An 18,280-nucleotide genomic window follows, 5' to 3' on the forward strand; every position below is an offset into this window, starting at 1 on the left:
CACTGACATTGCTTAGAATTGCCGGTTCATGGTGATAATAAAAAGCAAACCAAGTTTTTAGTTGGTTTCATTATTGTTTTAGGTTATTAATATTGTAAATATTTCTATTGACCTTGCATACCCTGTTGCCTGCAGACAGGTAGCTATTCCCTACTGTTACCTGTTTAGTATGCCTCTGGATATTCTTATCCAGTGTAGAATTAAAACTAATGGATTGCTATTTTACCCCCCAGTTTACACCCTGCTTTAATCCATGTGTGCTGATCATTAAGCATATTAGGTTTCTTTTTATTCATAGCATTAAAAAAAATTGAGGTATGTTCACATAACATAAAATTTATCATTTCAAAATGTAGACGTCAGTGGTTTTTAGTATACTCACGATTTGTGCAGATATCACCACTTATTAATTCAGAACATTTCCATCACTCCAAAAAGAAAACCCATACCTATTAGCAGTTGGACCCAGTTACTCCCTATCTCCATCCTCTGGCAACCACCAGTCTACTTTCTTTCTCTATAGATTTGCATGCTCTGGACTTTTCATATAAATAAAATCATGCAATATGTAGCTTTTGTGTCTGGCTATTTTCAGTTAGCATTATGGGTCATTTATGTTGTAGCATCTAACAGTCCTTCATTCCTTTTTATGGCTGAACGATATTTCGTTGTATGGATATACCACATTTTTTTAATCTACTATCAGCTGATGGACATTTTGATTGTTTCTATTTTGGGGTTATTATTAATAATGCTGCTATGAACATTTGTGTGCAAGTTTTGGAGTGAGCATATGTTTTAAATTCAGGGATATACCTAGGAGTGGAATTATTGGGTCATATGGTAATTCTGTGTTTATCTGTTTGAGGAACTACCAAACTGTTTTCACAGTGGTCACACCATTTTACATTCCCACTAGCAATGCACAAAGGTTCCAATTTCTTCACATAGTTGTCAACACTTGTTATTATTTTTTAAAATTACAGCTGACCCTTGAACAATCCAGGAGCTAGGGGCAGCGGTCCCCTAACCCTGCAGCCAAAAATCTGGATATAACTTTACAGTCAGCCCTTTGTATCCACGGTTCTGAATCCACAGATTCAACCAACCACAGATCTTATAGTACTGTAGTATGTATTTATTGAAAAAAATCCATGTGTAAGTGGACCCACACAGTTCAAAGCATGTTGTTCAAGGGCCAACTATATAACCATCCTAGTGGGTGTGAAGTGGTATCTCATTGTGGTTTTGATTTGCATTTCCCTAATGACTAATGATGTTGAGCATCTTTACATGGGTTTACTGGCCATTTGTATATCTTCTTTACAGAAATGTCCCTTCAAATCTTCTGCTCATTTTTGGGGAAGTTAATTGTCTTTTTTTTTGCAGACTTGTAAGAGTTCTTTCTTTATTTTGGATATTAGGCCCTTATTAGATATATGATTTGCAAATATGTTCTTCTGGTCTTTGGGTTGCCTTTTCACTTTCTTGATAGTGTCCTTTGATGCATAAAAGTTTTTAATTTTGATGAAGTTCAGTTTATCTTTTCTTTGATTGCTTGTGCTTTTGGTGTCAAATCTAAAAAACCATTGCCTAATCCAAGGTCACACAGATTTTCACCTGTATTTCCTTCTAGGATTTTTATAGGTTTAGCTTTTACATTTTGGTCTTTAATGCATTTTGAGTTATTTTTTGTATACGGTGTGAAGAAGGAGTCTAAATTCATTCTTTTGCATGCAGGTATCCAGTTGTCTTAGCACCATTTGTTGAAAAGACTGTTTTTTTCCCCTTTGAGTTGTCTTGGCACCCTTGTTGAAAATCAATTGAACATAAACATATGAGTTTATTTCTGGACACTGTTTCATTCCCCTGGTCTGTATGTCTATCCTTAAGCCAGTAAACCCTGTCCTGATTACTGTAGTTTTGTAGTAAGTTTTGAAATTGGGTAGTATGAGTCTTCCAACTTTGTGCTTTTAAAAAGTTGTTTTGGCTATTCTATATTTCTTACAGTTCTTTATGAATTTTATCATCAGCTTGTCCATTTCTGGAAAAAAAAAAAAGGCTCTTGGAATTTTGATAGGGATTGCACTGAATCTGTAGGTCAGTTTGGAGAGTATTACAATAACAATATATGTCTTCTAATCCATGAACATAGGATGTCTTTCAATTTATTTATATCTTATTTAATTTCTTTCAACAGTATTTTATAGTTTTCAGTGTACAAGTCTTACAATTCTTTGGTTAAATTTATTCCTAAGTACTTTATTCTTCTTGAAGCTATTGTGAATGTAATCATTTCCTTAATTACATTTCAGATTGTTTATTGCTAATGTATAAAGTGCAATGACTTTTGTATATTGATCTCATATCCTGCAACTTTGCTGAACTTGCTTATTAGCTCTGTTAGTTTTTTTGTAGATTCTTTAGGGTTTTCTAAACAAAGGACCATATCACCTGTAAATATAGTTTTCCTACTTCCTTTCCAATCTAGATAGCTTTTATTTATTTTTCTTGCCCCAATGCTCTGGCTAGAACCTCAAGTACAATGTTGAATAGAAGCAGTAAGAGTGGACATCCTTCTTTTCCCTGGTCTTAGCCTCGAGGAAGACATTCAGTCTTTTGCCATTAATAATGATGTTAGCTATGGGTTTTCCAGAGATGTCTATTTTCATATTTATAAAGTTTTCTTCTGTTTCTAGTTTGTTGAGTCTTTTTTTGTCATGAAAGGGTGTTTGATTTTGTCAGAAGCATTTTCTGTGTCTACTGAGATAATTGTATGTTTCTTTTCCTTTATTTTATCAATATGGTGAATTATATTGATTGATTTTCATATGTTGAACCAACCTTGCATTTCTGGGATAAATCTCACTTGCTGCTGGATTCAGTTTGCCAGTATTTCATTGAGAATTTTTTACATCTATGTTCATAAAGGATATTTGTCTTTAGTTTTCTTGTGATGTTTTTTTCTGACTTTGATATCAGGGTAATATAGGCCTCATAGAATGGGTAGAGAAGTGCTGTCTCCTCTTCTGTTTTTGGAAGAGTTGAAGAAGGCTGTTAACACATAGTCCTGTGCTAAAGATAGTTTAGAATAAAATTGAAGTGATATGTTTCTTCACTAATATCTCCTGTTAAGAGATCTGAAATATTAATAATTTAATGTTACTAAGCTCTTATTTTTTAGACTTAAAATACTACACAGGTAAGCATCCATGGTAAATTTTAATCTTCTTGTTAACCATTTTCTTTTTAATTTCAGTAAGATGATAATATGTAGAAAAAATAAAAGTCTTTTCCAAGTCTCCAAATAAGTAACGCTACTGTCTTTTCTTTTACTTTACTTCTTTCATGCCATAAATATATTTGCCTGTTTAATTTGCCCCCTAAAATTTGTGGTCTTATTTTTCACAGTTTTGCACAAAGATCCAAGACAGGTGTATCTTTGTCTTCTTGAAATTGGTCGAATTGTGTCAAGGTATGTATTCCACAATATTTCAGAATTTCAATGTCATAAACATTTTTTAAGCTGCTTTATTTTATCTAGAACACTATTTTCTATGAATGAAAATAATTTTTGATTGGAATAAAGGTAACTTAATTTACTATTTTTTCTTTCTTTTTGTTTTTTTATTAACTTTGTTCTGTTCACGTGAGCCATGTCATGTGTCAACATCTGCTTGCTCATGTAGCTTGCCTTCATTTAGTATTAAACTGTAAACGTGGGTACTTACATTTTTCAGATCAAAAGTAGAGTAAGAGCATGCAATCTTTAAGCAGTTCAAGGCGAGGCAAGTCCTTTGGACACAAAGAGGGTCTGATAAGAAGGTGAGGCCTGGTATCCTCCATACCTAGCTCGACCCTATCTTCACTCACGAGATGACTTGTTTTTTGTTTTTTTTAACAAGCTGATTTTAAAGGTACATTTAGGATCCCTGGTTGAATATTGGGAGCTTCTAGTAACCCAAATATATATATGCTATGATGTAAAGATGATAATCTGAATTTTTGGCAATCTGTGGGACATTATAAAGCATTTCCAGATGTCCCAGTGAAGCAACTGGTAGAGGAGAGTCATACAGACTTTATTTAAAAATAAAATATAACCTATTATGATATACATGGAAGTACTTGGCTCAGACTTCACTTGTTTGATGAGATCTCATGATTGGTTTTCAGCTATGGGGTTGAGCCACCAGTATTAGTAAAATTTGAGAAAGAAATTGAGCTAGAAGAGACCTTACTTAATACTTCTGGGCCTGAAGATTCCATCAGCATTCCAAAATCATGCTGTCAGCATGAAGAGCTGCACGAAGCTGTAAGTAATTGCACACTTTCTTTCAACTATGATGCGTCAGAATTTCATAGTTCACCAAAAGTGTCCCTCTTTCATTTTTATTATACTTGAAGAGGGGAAAAAAAGTAGCATGAATGAAAGTATTTATTGCAGTATTATTTATAAGGCTGAAAAATTGGAAGCAATGTAAATACTCTCAAATTGGGCAATGGCTAGGTAAATTAGGATTTACTATTTTAGCAGAATAATCATTTTCCGTAATCATTATGAAGACTATATAGCAACAAGAAAAATGTTTATTTTGTGAAAAGTATGTATCAGAAAAAGGAGAATGACAATAATTGATATTAGGGTAGTACCTTTACAGATGATTTTAATTTCTTTAGCTATTTCCTTTAATGTTAAAATGTTAATTATACAATAGCTAAAACCAGAAGAGAACATTTTTTATTCACAGCAGTTACTCCTTTTAGGCTCACCAGCTTATTTAGATTGTGGCTTAGTGCTGATTTGTACTGCTGAATATAAGTGGTATTTGGATATTTTAAACAAAGAAAATAAGTGACCTTTCATGCCTGCAAGCTTGTTATGAAAACTAAAAGGAACACATTTCTTTAAATATATATGTGCTATATGAATATATTCAGAGTCCACCTATACATATGTGACCTGCTGAGATCTTATGGTCGTGTTTAAAATTAAGGAACAATTATCTGATTCATTATTTTGAGTGCTGTTAAGAAATATACAACTGCAATTCTGTGTACCTAAGAAACCTTAATGTAAGATAGAAAATAATGACTGAAATAATTACCTCCTTTCAAATTACTTTGTTATCTAACTTGTAAATGGTTCAAATAATTGTAAATTCTTTACCCAAGTTCAGAATATTTTTTAGCCATCTTATGCATGTGGTATGTATGTGTGTGTATGCATATGTGTACATATGTGCTCATATAACCAAACTGTGAACAAGATAAACTTCATTGAATGGCTTATGAAAATCAGTTCTATTTATGATCATGTTATTTTGTTAAATGAATGATGTAGGGAGATAAATCCGGATCCTTCTGATCAGACCCGGGTGAATCCACATGTGTCCATTTTGTGTAGATCATTAAGACACTCATAAATTTCTGTTAGTGCTCAGGTTAGTTGGGTATATCTGAAGAGACTTTTTTAACATCATGCCTAAGTGCAATTAAGTGAATTTGAGTGGCTGATATGTGACTTTTTTTTTCAAAGCAAACATATCTCAGCAAATATTTTCATTTAATCAATTTATATTAATTTCCATGTTTTAAATAAAGAATTCCTGAATTTTAATTTTTATTCCAGTTTTTACCATTTTTAAGATATTTACTGCAGTTAAAAATTCTGTAAGCCCCTTGAGGAGTAGAGGTAGGATTTTCTCATCTCCTTAGCAGACTATTGAAACAAAGTGAGTGCTTTTAGAAAAATGCCTCTTGAGTTGAAGTTTTTAGAATTTACCTAGTCTTGGGTGAATATTGGATTGGCAAAAAAATTCACTTGGGTTTTTCGTAAGATGTTACGGAAAAACCCGAATGAACTTTTTGCCCAGCCCAATAGCTATAAATGCATCTCTGCCTATTTTAACAGTAACTTTGGAACAAATCTGGATATTCCCCCGTACATATGGTATTACTTTCACATGGGGTTAAGGGACAAGTGAAAATTCCTGGTTAAACTTTATCTAACTGTTCCGTCTTTGATTTGACAGATATATTAATCAAAGTCTTAAAACAATTCAAGTTTAGTAACGAACCGTTTCCTATGACTGAATGAATGTGTTTTGAATTGCCTTCACTGAGTACACATTCACAGACCTTCTCCGGTGATCAGTGAGTACACGACGAGCCTGATTGCACTTGGGCAGAGAGAGAGAGAGAAACTCCAGACTTCCTCACTGTTAGGTTTTATTAGATTAGCTAATGTCTAATCTCAATAGTTGTCAACAAGTAAAAGAGAAGAGATAATAAATAGTTGAACTGTCTTTAAATTTTTATCTTTGAGTTTGATTTTCCCAACTATCAAATAACCTTGCATTTTAACATTAAACAAAATAGTTTTTGTCACAAGCACTAAATCTTGTTTATTTTTAATCTTAGGTTAAACACATTGCTGAAGACCCTCCTTGTAGTTGTTCTCATCGATTTTCTATTGAGTACTTATCTGAAGGACGGTATCGACTAGGAGATAAAATACTTTTTATAAGAGTAAGTCCACCGTTTACATCCTGTTTAGATCTTGTTTTGAAATTGAATTTATTGCTTTACCAACCTTCTTTTGTTCCCCTTTTACTTTAAAAAAAATTGGAATAGAGGATGTTATTAATGGAAGAATTTCACTGTATAGGAGGAAGTATATGTAATATTTTCAAGAGTATATATAATGTGTTTAGGTAAACACGCTTAACATAGCAAACAACTAATTAAGCTAAGACTATTTGGACATTGAATATAATTGGGGGGAAAAAAATCTTTGAATACCTCAGGTAATTTATTCCATTTTTTTAGATTTCCTAAAGAGGAATAATTTTCTATCATAAGAAGAAGAAAAAAGCAAAACCAGAACATCTAATAAGATTATATGTCAGTAAGAAGAAAAAGAAATAGAAACATTGCAGTTGATAATAATATAGACTTTGGGTCTTAAGTGTGAAGCCTTTTTTTCACTGACACAGCATCAGCATCTATACTAATATGCTAATATACATGCTTATTTTCTTCCTTTGTCCCATCTGCAATCTGCAATTGATTAATTGTCCCCTTTGCTGATAAGGAGATTGAAGTTTACCTGTTCATCATTCTCTCCACTTATTGATACAAGGGCTGTTTTATTCCTAATTTAGGAATGTAATATAAAAGTATGTAAAAATATAATTTTACCACCTATATTTTCTTTTATTTCATATATTATCATTAGTTCCCCATACCCTGTTCAACTCATACAGAAACAGGTATATGCATTTTGTCTTTTAATTAGCTTTCTTTTTTTAAGCAGTATGACATAGTGATAGTGCACAGAGCATGGGATTTAGAGTTAGAATTTGCAGAGCAGTCTCATACAACTGTGCAGATTTGCCTGCTGAATGAATAGGGGCCTGAGTCCGTCTAGCTTGGGCTGCGCTGGCAGACCCAGGATATATCTTATCAACACAAAAGCACCTTTTGGGTTGGGCAGCCTGGTGCGTTTGAGGCCAGGCCACGCTGTGTGGTTTGGGACAGTTTCCTTAATCTCTCAGAGCCATAATTTTCTCATCTGCAAAGAAGAACTAGTAATAAATTATATCAAAGTTTTTGAAAGATTAAATTGATATGATACATATGAAAGTAATTTATTAAATTCTAACATACAAGTTTTGGTAGTTTTTATCTTTCTTCTGTAATTATGTTTTTCTTTAGTATGAGACTTTTTTCCTCCCCTCCCCTCCTTTACTCTCCCTTTTCCTTTCTTCCTTCAATATTCAGTCCTTGCAGTTTTGCGTATTAGTAATTTGGATATTTAGGATGTGTAAATATCTTCCTTACAAACTGGAGGATTCTCTATTGTTAGTTGCATGATTCAATATGGATTAAATTTGTTACTTTAGTAATACAAGAAAGAGACTGGCAATTTATAGTGAAGCTGTTGGCAAATACACTGAATTTCGCAGTCACAGACATCACAGACTATGACTGCTAATGAACCGTAATCGCACCTTACAGTTTTACAGCTTTATTTTTTACTTTCTTTTGGGGGAAAGATGCTTCATGGAAAACATGTCATGGTCCGTGTCGGTGGAGGCTGGGATACTCTTCAAGGATTTTTGCTTAAATATGACCCCTGTCGAATATTACAGTTTGCTACACTAGAACAGAAAATTCTAGCATTTCAAAAAGGAGTTTCTAATGAAAGTGTGCCTGATTCGTCTGCCAGAACACCTCAGCCTCCTGAAATGAATCCTTTGTCAGCAGTTAGCATGTTTCAGAAACAAAATTCAAAACCTGGCACACCAGTTGGTGTTCCAAGGAGCAAAGAGAAGCAGGTACGTCTGCCAGGTGTGTTGCCACCAGCATCTTCCCTGAAAGGAGGCAATCTGGCCTGTGGGTCAGTCCGTTCTAAATTTCCCAATTCTCCAGCAATGTCCTCTCATCTCAAACTCAGATCTTCAAAGGGCGTAACAAAGAAACCACAGGCTCCTTCAGACGATGCATCATCTTCATCTGCTTCTTTAAATCCAGTAGGTAAAAGCACTTTTTCACCAGCTTTATTAAGAACTGCACCTTGTGTATCTGAGTCGTTGAGAAAATGTATCTCATCACCCAGTACTCCTAAGGCCAAGCTTATTCCAGCCCAGAAGTCAAGAGATGTGCCTGAGTCTACACTGTTGCCAAATAAGTGTTCTGGAAAAGTTGAACCAAAGCATTTGAAACACCATCATGTGTCTTCCAGGGATTATGCAGTCTCTCACTCAGCTGCACATTTAAATTCATCATCAAAGTGTCCAAAGCCACCTAAGGCAAATCTGCATGTAAGGCCTAACCCTTCCCCTTCTTTCCAGTCTCCTGCAAAAGTGACAACATCCAGTTCCAAAACCGTAACCACGGGTCTGAGAACACAGTCTCAGCCACGTGTTGGAGCTCCGCAAGCGGGGGCAATGCCAGCACAGAAACTTAAGTCAGCCTTGAATTTAAACCAGCCACTTTCTGTATCCTCAGTTGCTCCTGCAAAAGCTGCAGAGAAGTCGAAAGATAATATGGTTTCAGTTGCCAAAAAGCAGCCTCAGAATAAAAGCACGTCCCAGAAGACAGGACCCAGCTCCTCTAGGTCCCCGGGCCGTACCCCGCTGTCCATTGTGAGTCTTCCCCAGTCTTCTGCCAAAGCACAACCTGAAGCAAAGTCAGCACAGACTGCCACCAAGAGCCAGTGCTTAGCCAAAGGGCCTCCCCAAAGTGGCAAAGCCCCGGCTGCAACCAGGAAGCCACCCTCATCTGGCAAGGAGGCAGTTAGTGGAGATAAAAAACCTTCTGCAAAGAAGAAGGAAGACGATGATCATTATTTTGTTATGACTGGAAGTAAGAAACCTAGAAAATAAACATAATGTGTCTTTCTAAGAGAACAGAGGAAAGAGAGTGAATGTGTTAGCTGCACACCTTAAAAGTTTCTTCTGTTTGTGTTTATCCAAATATGTTCAGACATTAAGTACAATAAGATGGGGGTAGAGGTTGGGGCGAGGAGGGGACTCATCAGAATTCACACACCTGAATTCACCAGAAGGTACCCTTTTAAGGTGAACAGTGGTAAAATCACCGGGAAATTCTTAGTTATAGACATTTACATGATTTTCAGTCCATGACATCTTTGTTAATGTCTGCCCATTAATGGAAATGTAAAGTCAAATAACACTACTAGGTTTATAACTATAGTTGCTGTATTTTGAATATGTGTTAAATGTGGAGGTTATTACCTGCTAATAGAAACAGAGGTGTTCTTAATATAAGTTATTGCATTTTAGTTTAAAAGCAACGGTTTGGCACTTGTCTTACAAAAGACATCTTATTTTGTTTCCTGATCAGGATTGCCTGATGGAACAATACTAAGTACCAGTGGCTGCTGCTGATGAGCTTACTGTTACTCTGGGTTTGGTAGAATTGCTATTATTTAAAATTTTTTTAAGCTTTCCAAATCAGAAGGAACTGATTTTTTTAACTGACTTCTATTAACCTTGGTAATATTTTGATACCAATATTTTTGGTATAAAAATAAAATTAAGGTATTGAAATATAAATTGAAACTTGGAAAAAATTTTTTCACATATTATTTATAAGAACTTATACCTTATATTTTAGATGGACATTGTGCAATGTGAAAGGGGAAATGATTTAGTAGGTTTTAGCATATTAGAAATATTTTTTAATAGTGTAATTTTCTGTGAGTGCAGATATCAGTTTTTACATTAAAATAATTTTAACATCAGAATTATGTTTTAACAATCTTAAAATTAAGGTGATATTAAAGTGGTGCTACATAAAAGTTCTGTCATGTGATTACTATTTTTCTTTAGCACAATAATACAAGTTTTAATTAGAGTTTTCCAATTATGTTAATTTTCTTCAATAAAGTCATGCTGCCTTCAGTTTTCCAATGGCAAATGGACAGTGTGTATGCAGAATTTTCTGTTCTGTAGGCAGATTCTCTAAGGAACTTAACCAGATCATGTAGTGACTATACAGACTCTATTGATCTGGGATGATATTTGTAAATAATATGTTTTTTAATAGATTGTGACTATTTAAAAAATTGTATGTACTTTCAGAAGTTTTAGGGGTGTGTTTAATAACTTTACAGTATTATCAGCTATCACAGGTTATTATATTCAGTATTGAGGTTTGTGTTTCCCTATTTTAAACTAAAATGTGTTTTCTAAAGAAAAATAATGGTTCACACAAATGTGCAATCGTAGAATAAGCATCTTAAGCTGACTACTGATGTTTGTAGATTATAAAGCAAGAAACTTTTGTATAAAACTAAGCTATCTTTTGTCTGAGAAATACAGTTAAAATCAAAGCTGTATGCAGGCTAGTTTTTGAAATAATTGATGCTTCTCTTCTTAAAAGAGACAGTTACCAAATATTTAGTTGAGTTCCACTGTTGATCTGGGCATTGAGGGAGATAATATTTACATCTTTGGAAAGTGAAGTCAGTGTTCAAGAAGTACTAGAAGCTTTACATTTTTAGTGATGAGAAATATTTAATGTATCTTTCAAAGAGGAAGAATTTTACCTTTAAGAAGGAGTTTTTTCCTTTGTAAGACCAAGCAATTCTGTATCAGTAACTTCAGGAATAAAAGTATCATCTGGCAGTTCCAAGAACTGGTTTTATTTTTTGGAAAAATTGTAAGTTAATTCATAAATAGCCCTATCTTCACCAGGCTACTGATGGTAGGAATTTCCAACTCCTATAGTTCTGTTATAATTTCACACTTTGATACAGTGAGAATATTCTTGAAATACACACTTTATCCAGTATTCATGATCAGGGAATTTCTCCAATTATATTCACATTGGATGAATTTTTATTTATATATAGCTTATTCTTCCAAAATAAATTTTTTTTTTAAGTAAGCAGTGGCTGAAAGATACTTTCTTCAAATATATTTTGAAATGCCCTAAAAGACCTAGTGTTTCTAATTGTTTTCACAATTTTAAAAATACATTGTTGAAGTTAGAAAGAAATTATCATTTCTTCTTAATAGTAGTACAAGATTTTAAAAGTTTCTTTTTGTTTAATATTTAGTAAAATGAATATTAAGCTTAAATTACTGAAGTACCTGGAAGAAGAAATAATGTATACTTTCAAAAAAGAATGAAATATTTTTATTTTTTGTTTCTATAATTTGTTAACGTGACTAACATATCAAATAAATCTTCAGAGGAAAATGAAATGCTGATTATTTTTGCATTGTTTGAGCTTACAGTAGGTGTTTAAGGCTTATATCTTTAAAATGCTTTGATAAATTAGATGATCTCTAACTTTCCTCTCCACACTGAGTTAACAATTCTTAATGGATAAGGGAAATTTTTTGAGAAAAGAAATTACTGTTCCTTCTGCAATATATATCTGATACAAAAATCTGTTACTTCTTTAAAAGGCTTTAGTAACAAGTTGTCATGATACAGTCATATCCAGGTTTACGTACTGACTCCATTTGAATCCAAGTTTGTGTATATTTTCTTGTGCCAGCAGTGTTTGTATCAGATTTTAACTTATATTTTCTCAAGTATTAAAGTTTAAACATATATACCAAGTCCTCAGTTTACATTTTTGTGTGTTCTGAATACATTCTGATCACTTGGTTCATGTCAGAAATTGTATATATGAAGCATTCATAATTTGAGGATAGTTTTAATTTTATTGCTGTTTAAAATGCCCTTCTGATACCTGTGGAATTTATTTCACTGCTCCTAGGAGATTATCAAGGTTTTGCCATTAAGTAACGGTATTTGTTCCGCAAGTTGTTGTATCTGCTAGAAGTTTGTTTCGGTAAGGCTAGACTCATATTTAATAATCTCTGATGACAGAAATAATTTATTAGTTATGAAAGCAGAATTCTATAGATCACATAAGTATTGTGTTCACAGAAGGCTACTGCCAGTAGGAATTTCCAATTCCTGCAATTCTGTTTTAATTTCACACTTTGATACAGTGAGAATATTCTTGAAATATTCATTTTATCCTATATTCATGATCAGAACAATTATAAAAAGCAGTTAATTAAATATATATTTTCTGTGATGTTTCCAAATGAAAACAAAAACACCACTTAGACAAAATCAAAATTCTTATTATATTTTCCTAATTATTTGTGAATGTAAAAATTTTAAACAAGTTCATTTTATGAAATTTTGGGGAATATTAGGAAAATATTAATGAAACACTTGCCAGTAAATCTGAAAATATAAAGACACATATTTTATTCAATTAGCTATTTTCCTATAAATATACTGTTTTGTTCTTGTAGAAAAACAATATGACTCGATCTTGAGAAAATAATACATGCAAAGATTTAGCTATAAGGATGTTAATCATAACACATCATTAATATTGTTATGACCATAAAATAGAACACCATACAGACATTAAAAAATGATGTAGGTGTTGATTCTTTTTTTTTTTTTAAACCTTTTGGTTTATTTATCTTCATGTAGGTTACGTAACAAAGTTTATTTCAGTAGTCACTTAAAACTAAATTCCTGAATTCTCACATTGTGTAGAAATATCACAGGAATCCTTTCTGGGTTGAGCAAGACTTTTGTATCAGTTCGTGAGGTATAGTGATATATTCTTGAAGTTGGCTGTGGCTATAGCTAGTTTGCATATCAATATGATGACACTACTTTTGATTAGTCACAGCCACTGGTGAGGATAATTGACTAATTTTAAAAATGCTCGGCAAACACTTGGGATTTATCTTAAAAGATGTATGTATGGTGAAGTGATTTGTTTTGAGAGATGGCAATGATAAAACAATATAATTTCTGAATTGTCTTGTGTTCTGCCAGGCACAATACTTATTGCATGGTGTGTGAAAGGATTTTTTCCTGAGGAAATGTTGTGGTAGAGTTTGAAGAAGCCTGCAGATATGACCTGCTTATTTCTGGAGGGGAATGGACAGGAGAGGGGAAGAGAGCAGTAATAAGAGAGGCCTTGAAGTTATGGATTTCTTCCACTACATTAAATAACAGAGAATGCTGCACTTTTACAGAAGAAAAATGTTAGGAACTTTCCAACTTACTATCCAGGTTTTTGTTTTAAAATATTTATTTTCGGGGTTTGAGAAGATACTCAGAGCATCATGTATAGACGTAGATTACCAAGGGTCCTGCTACTGCCTTATTCAATCCTCTCATTGAACAGATGAGGAAACTCAGCCCAGGGAGTTTGTTGATAGAGCATGTTCGCTACTGAAGTCACACCAACTAGTGAACAGCAGAGTGAAGGCAGTGGTCCCAGGGAGCTATGTGAGTTACCCTGAGTGCTGGCCCTTTCAGTGGGTCCTAAATGCATTGGGTCTAGCCCAGCAGATTCCTTGTATTACCTGTATTGATGATTATTCCAAAACAATCTACTCAACCACAAGGCACTGAAACACCAACTCACTCATTTGCTCAATTAGCAAACAATTTTTCTGAGTGTCTGTGGCAGACACTAAGCTAGATGCTAGGGACACAATAGTAAGACCAGTTCACTTAGGATGATCGTACCTAAATCCACTCAGGATGCTGCTACCAGCCTCATGACATGGATTTCATGGCTGAGTGATATTCCATTCGACCGACGTAGCACCACTTCTTTGTCCATTTTTCTCTCTCCTGGGATATGAAACGTGTACCGAAGTCGGTCACTGCTCTACAGGAGAGGACAGTCTTCATTCAAGGGGTTAAAAAAAAAAAAAAGTATGATGTTCTTTTTGACTGTAGCCCACTCAGTTCTTTCTGGGATAAGATACCTTGGTGAAAACCACCTGTCTTTTCTCATATTGCTTCGGATCAGGAGCCCATAGAAAAAAGTGAAAAACTTGTATTTGTATCTGAGCCTTAAGAACAAGAGTCATTCACCACCGTTTCTCAGAAAATAGAGCAGAAAGAATCAAGTCCTAAACAAGGGATGGGAAACAAAGAAATCTGAGCTTTCTCTGGATAAGCCATCAAGAAGCACATATCTCTAATACAAGGATGCTCTTCTAACTCTAGAATGTTTCCTGTGACAGTGAGGATTGATTCCCACGCTGACCCCTCCACAAACTCCACCCTGGCCTTACAAGTGTGCCGCAGACCGAGGTGGGATCTCAAACCAGCTGCCTGTGGGAAGGCTGGTCTCCCTCCAGCCACCTCAGTTATGCTGGAGGAACACAGCTTCGAGCAGATGCTCCCTGTGATTTGACATCTCAGTGCCTCCTCCTACTGCCTCAGCGGGTGACAGGAAAATTGTCCTGTAAAATGCATTGCTATGACTCGCAGAACAGCACCTTCTGGGCCTTTGCAGCATCTTCCTGGCTGGCCTGTAGCCCCAAGGGACCCATAGGTGTCCTGGGAAGACCTGGTGTGTTAGGTCAGCTCTTCTGGTTGCAAGAAACATTGACTTCAGTTCTCTTTAGTACTGTGTTGTTTTATGGATACACAGAACCTAAAGGACAATAGGAATCCGGCAGCAACCCAGTCTGTTCAGTGAGCCTCACAGAAATTGGAACTGGAGTTGTTGAGAAACATAGGGAGCTCTAGAGACAGGTAATCTCATCTCCCTTCTGCAGCCCGAGTTCCCCGCCTTCACTCTGGTGCTCTGCCAGGAACATACTCTAGCCAGCCTCCAACCTTCTGATCCTCTTTGTGGGTTTTCTTGCATCTTTGAAAAAACCCAGCCAACCAACCAACCAAGCAAAAACTACCTGATACCATTTATCCGTTCAAAGTCTCAAGAGAGAATCTGATTGGTTTAGGTAATTACCATTGTTCTATTTTGGGCAGTTTTTTGCTCCAGGCCACTGCACAGGTCATTAGTCAGCCAATGAGTTGGCTGCTCTCCATGTACCCATCCCCCTTGATGAACCAGCATGGCGAACAGATAGGTCACGTGGTCCAGAGCATGGCTACCTTGATGTAAGGAATAGCTTGGTTCACTTGTCTTAGCAGAAGCAGCAGCCAGTTTTCCTTAAAAGGCTAGGCATGACTGATTTGTCCAGTTCTCTTGGTAAAGAAGCCCAGAGTTGGGTTGAATTTGGCCTGAGCTACCTAGGGAGGTCTCTTTGCGTCAAGGAGCCTTCAATTTCCAGCACCGACCCTTTCTTTCAAGGTTATTGAGGACAATATGACCTCCGAAATCCAAATCTGCACTTTTTAAAATTTTTTTGTTTTGCGGTAACGCGGGCCTCTCACCGCTGTGGCCTCTCCCGTTGCGGAGCACAGGCTCCGGATGTGCAGGCTCAGCGGCCATGGCTCACGGGCCCAGCCGCTCCGCGGCACGTGGGATCTTCCCGGACCGGGGCATGAACCCGCGCCCCCTGCATCGGCAGGCGGACTCTCAACCACAGCGCCAGCAGGGAAGCCCAAATCTGCACTTTTGATGGCTGGAAATGCTCAAGTACATGGATGTTACTGAGGACAGGTATAAATGTTCAAATCAGCAATGTTTGTTTTATTCCTGGATCTTGGAGACTCACCAGCTTTCCCTGAATTGGCCCACTCTGGGATATTTCAAAGCCTTTTTCTGAGTGGGAGAGAGAATGTTCTAGACCCTCGCTTCCCAATTTCTAAAGAAGCCTCTCCAACCCTTACACTACAGTGTCAAAACAATCAATTGATTGATCAATTTGTTAAAACTATCAGTGAACCAGTGCTTGGGAATCATGTTAAAAAACAATGGATCTTTTGATTTTTTCTGTTGGTGGTTTTGGTATTTTATAGACACTGTCTGAGATGCCCAGAATGTATTTTATCAGCCAGAGTCATTTCTAACCCTGAAATTCTGTCCCAGTATGATTTTCAATGACTCCTTGAAAGTATTCAAGAGCTTTTACCTGTGCTGAGTCTTTGATTGTTTTTTCCCTAAGAAATTCCTATTAGATGAAATGGCACAGCTGCATAAAATAAATTAAGATTGATTTTTATTTAATAACACTAGTTTTGAAGCTGGTAGAAATGTTAACTATATTCATCAATGCCTGTTTGCCTCCTTGGAAACCAGAACTTTGCTGTTCCTTACAATTCTTCCTTGCTGTTTAAGTGATTGCAGGAAAAAGAAAAAAAGAAAAAGCAACTATTAGTAGATTTCACCACCATATTTAGAGCTTATCCTAAAACCTGAAGGGGTTCTGAAATCATACTTAAATAGAACTCACTTTGTGCCACATGCTTTTCTAAATGCTTTATGTGTAGTAACTTATCTAATTTTTACAACTCTGTGAGCTAGACTCTATTACCATCCCTATTTTATAGATGAGAAAACTGAGGCACTGAGGAGATGTTTCTTCCATTCCTCTGTGTGTTAAATTAGAAGGCCTCACACTTAATCATCTCAGCAAATACTTGATCATCAGCTCTTGAGCTTTCTCCAGAAGTGATTCACTGGGCAGAGAAGTGTGCTGGTCACAAATTGCCTGTCACAAGTGTCTCCTAGTTAGGTGTGTTGGCAATATATCCAATGTGTCTGATCTGTGGTATGCTGGTGTGCACAGCAGTAACACAGCCCTTGGCCTCCTGCAGAGCCAAGGCTAACCAGCTATACCTTCTCTTACATCCAATTTCTCTCTTTCCCCAGCCTTTCCCCCTTAATCCTACAAACCTGCTCAAGTCTCTAATCACACTTTGTCTCTCTTCTTTTTCTCCCACATCCCCAAGTGGCCACCACATGTTGGTCAGGATGGGCTAGGCTTTGCTGCAAAAAAGAAAACACTCTTCATGGCTTATAGCAACAAAGGTTACTTCTCAGTCATGCTAGATGTCCATCAGGGACATCTAGGGCTCTGCTCATCTTAGTTGCTTGGGGACCCAGGTTGATGGAAGCTCCATCTTGACAAACACTTCAGGGATTACTGTGGCAGGGAGGAGGGGCATGGGAATGGCCAGCCCCTCCTTTCTGAAATTCCTCCCTTGGTCCTCGTGATGCGATTCTGATTTTTCTCATGATTCTGTGATCCCTCACTCCTGTGTTCTGATTGTGTTCCCTCTCTGCCCTTTTTATGTAGCTACTCCCTAAGGACCATTTATTCCTTGGCCCTCTTCTAACAAAAAAAATGTTTTCCTCCTCTTCCTTCCTTCCTTTTGCTTTCTTCCTTCCTTCCTCCCTCCCTCCCTTCCCTTCTCTCTCTCTCTTTCTTTCTTTTTCTTTCTCTTTCCTCCTTTCTTCCTTTCTTCCCTTCCTCCTTCCCTCCCACCCTTTCTTCCTTCCTTTTCTTTCTGTCTTTCTTTCTTTCTCTCTCCTTCCTTCCTTCCTTCCTTCCTTCCTTCCTTCCTTTCTTTCTTTCTTTCTTTCTCTTTCTCTCTCTTTCTCCTCCCTCCCTCCCTCCCTCTCTCCCTCCCTCTCTCCCTTCCTTCCTTCCTTCCTTCCTTCCTTCCTTCCTTCCTTCCTTCCTTCCTTTCTTTCTTTCTTTCTTTCTTTCTTTCTTTCTTTCTTTCTTTCTTTCTTTCTTTCTTTCTTTCTTTCTTTCTTTCTCTTTCTCTCTCCTTCCTTCCTTTCTTTCTCTTTCTCTCTCCTTCCTTTCTTTCTTTTCTCTCTCCTTCCTTTCTTTCTTTTCTTTCTCTCTTTCTTTCTTTCTCTCTTTCTTTCTCTTTCCTCCTTTCTTCCTTTCTTCTTCCCTTCTTCCCACCCCCTCCCTCCCTCTCTCCCACCCTTCCTTCCAGTTCTGTGTGAATGATTTCCAGATCTTTATTTTCAGCCCAGTTTCCCTGAGTCCCACTTCCACTGTCAGTAGCCATCAGCCTTCTCCCA

At 36.3% G+C, this 18,280-nt stretch overlaps 1 protein-coding gene across 2 annotated transcripts in view; it reads left to right on the forward strand.

Annotated features, from left to right (window-relative positions):
• The window catches only part of GAS2L3 (growth arrest specific 2 like 3), a 31,506-nt gene extending 21,293 nt beyond the window's left edge, over positions 1 to 10,213 (forward strand). Inside the window, exons 6-9 of one of the 2 annotated variants that reach the window (XM_059081944.2) lie at positions 3,412 to 3,475; positions 4,177 to 4,315; positions 6,424 to 6,531; positions 8,061 to 10,213. In XM_059081944.2, the coding sequence (XP_058937927.1) occupies positions 3,412 to 3,475; positions 4,177 to 4,315; positions 6,424 to 6,531; positions 8,061 to 9,392 (1,643 nt within the window). In that variant the 3' untranslated portion in view covers positions 9,393 to 10,213. The remainder of the gene's footprint in view (positions 1 to 3,411; positions 3,476 to 4,176; positions 4,316 to 6,423; positions 6,532 to 8,060) is intronic. The other variant, XM_059081945.2, reaches the window with a different exon arrangement.
• The last annotated feature ends 8,067 nt before the right edge of the window (positions 10,214 to 18,280 follow it).

The sequence above is a fragment of the Kogia breviceps genome, chromosome 12 (assembly GCF_026419965.1).
Source record: "Kogia breviceps isolate mKogBre1 chromosome 12, mKogBre1 haplotype 1, whole genome shotgun sequence".
NCBI lineage: Eukaryota > Metazoa > Chordata > Mammalia > Artiodactyla > Physeteridae > Kogia > Kogia breviceps.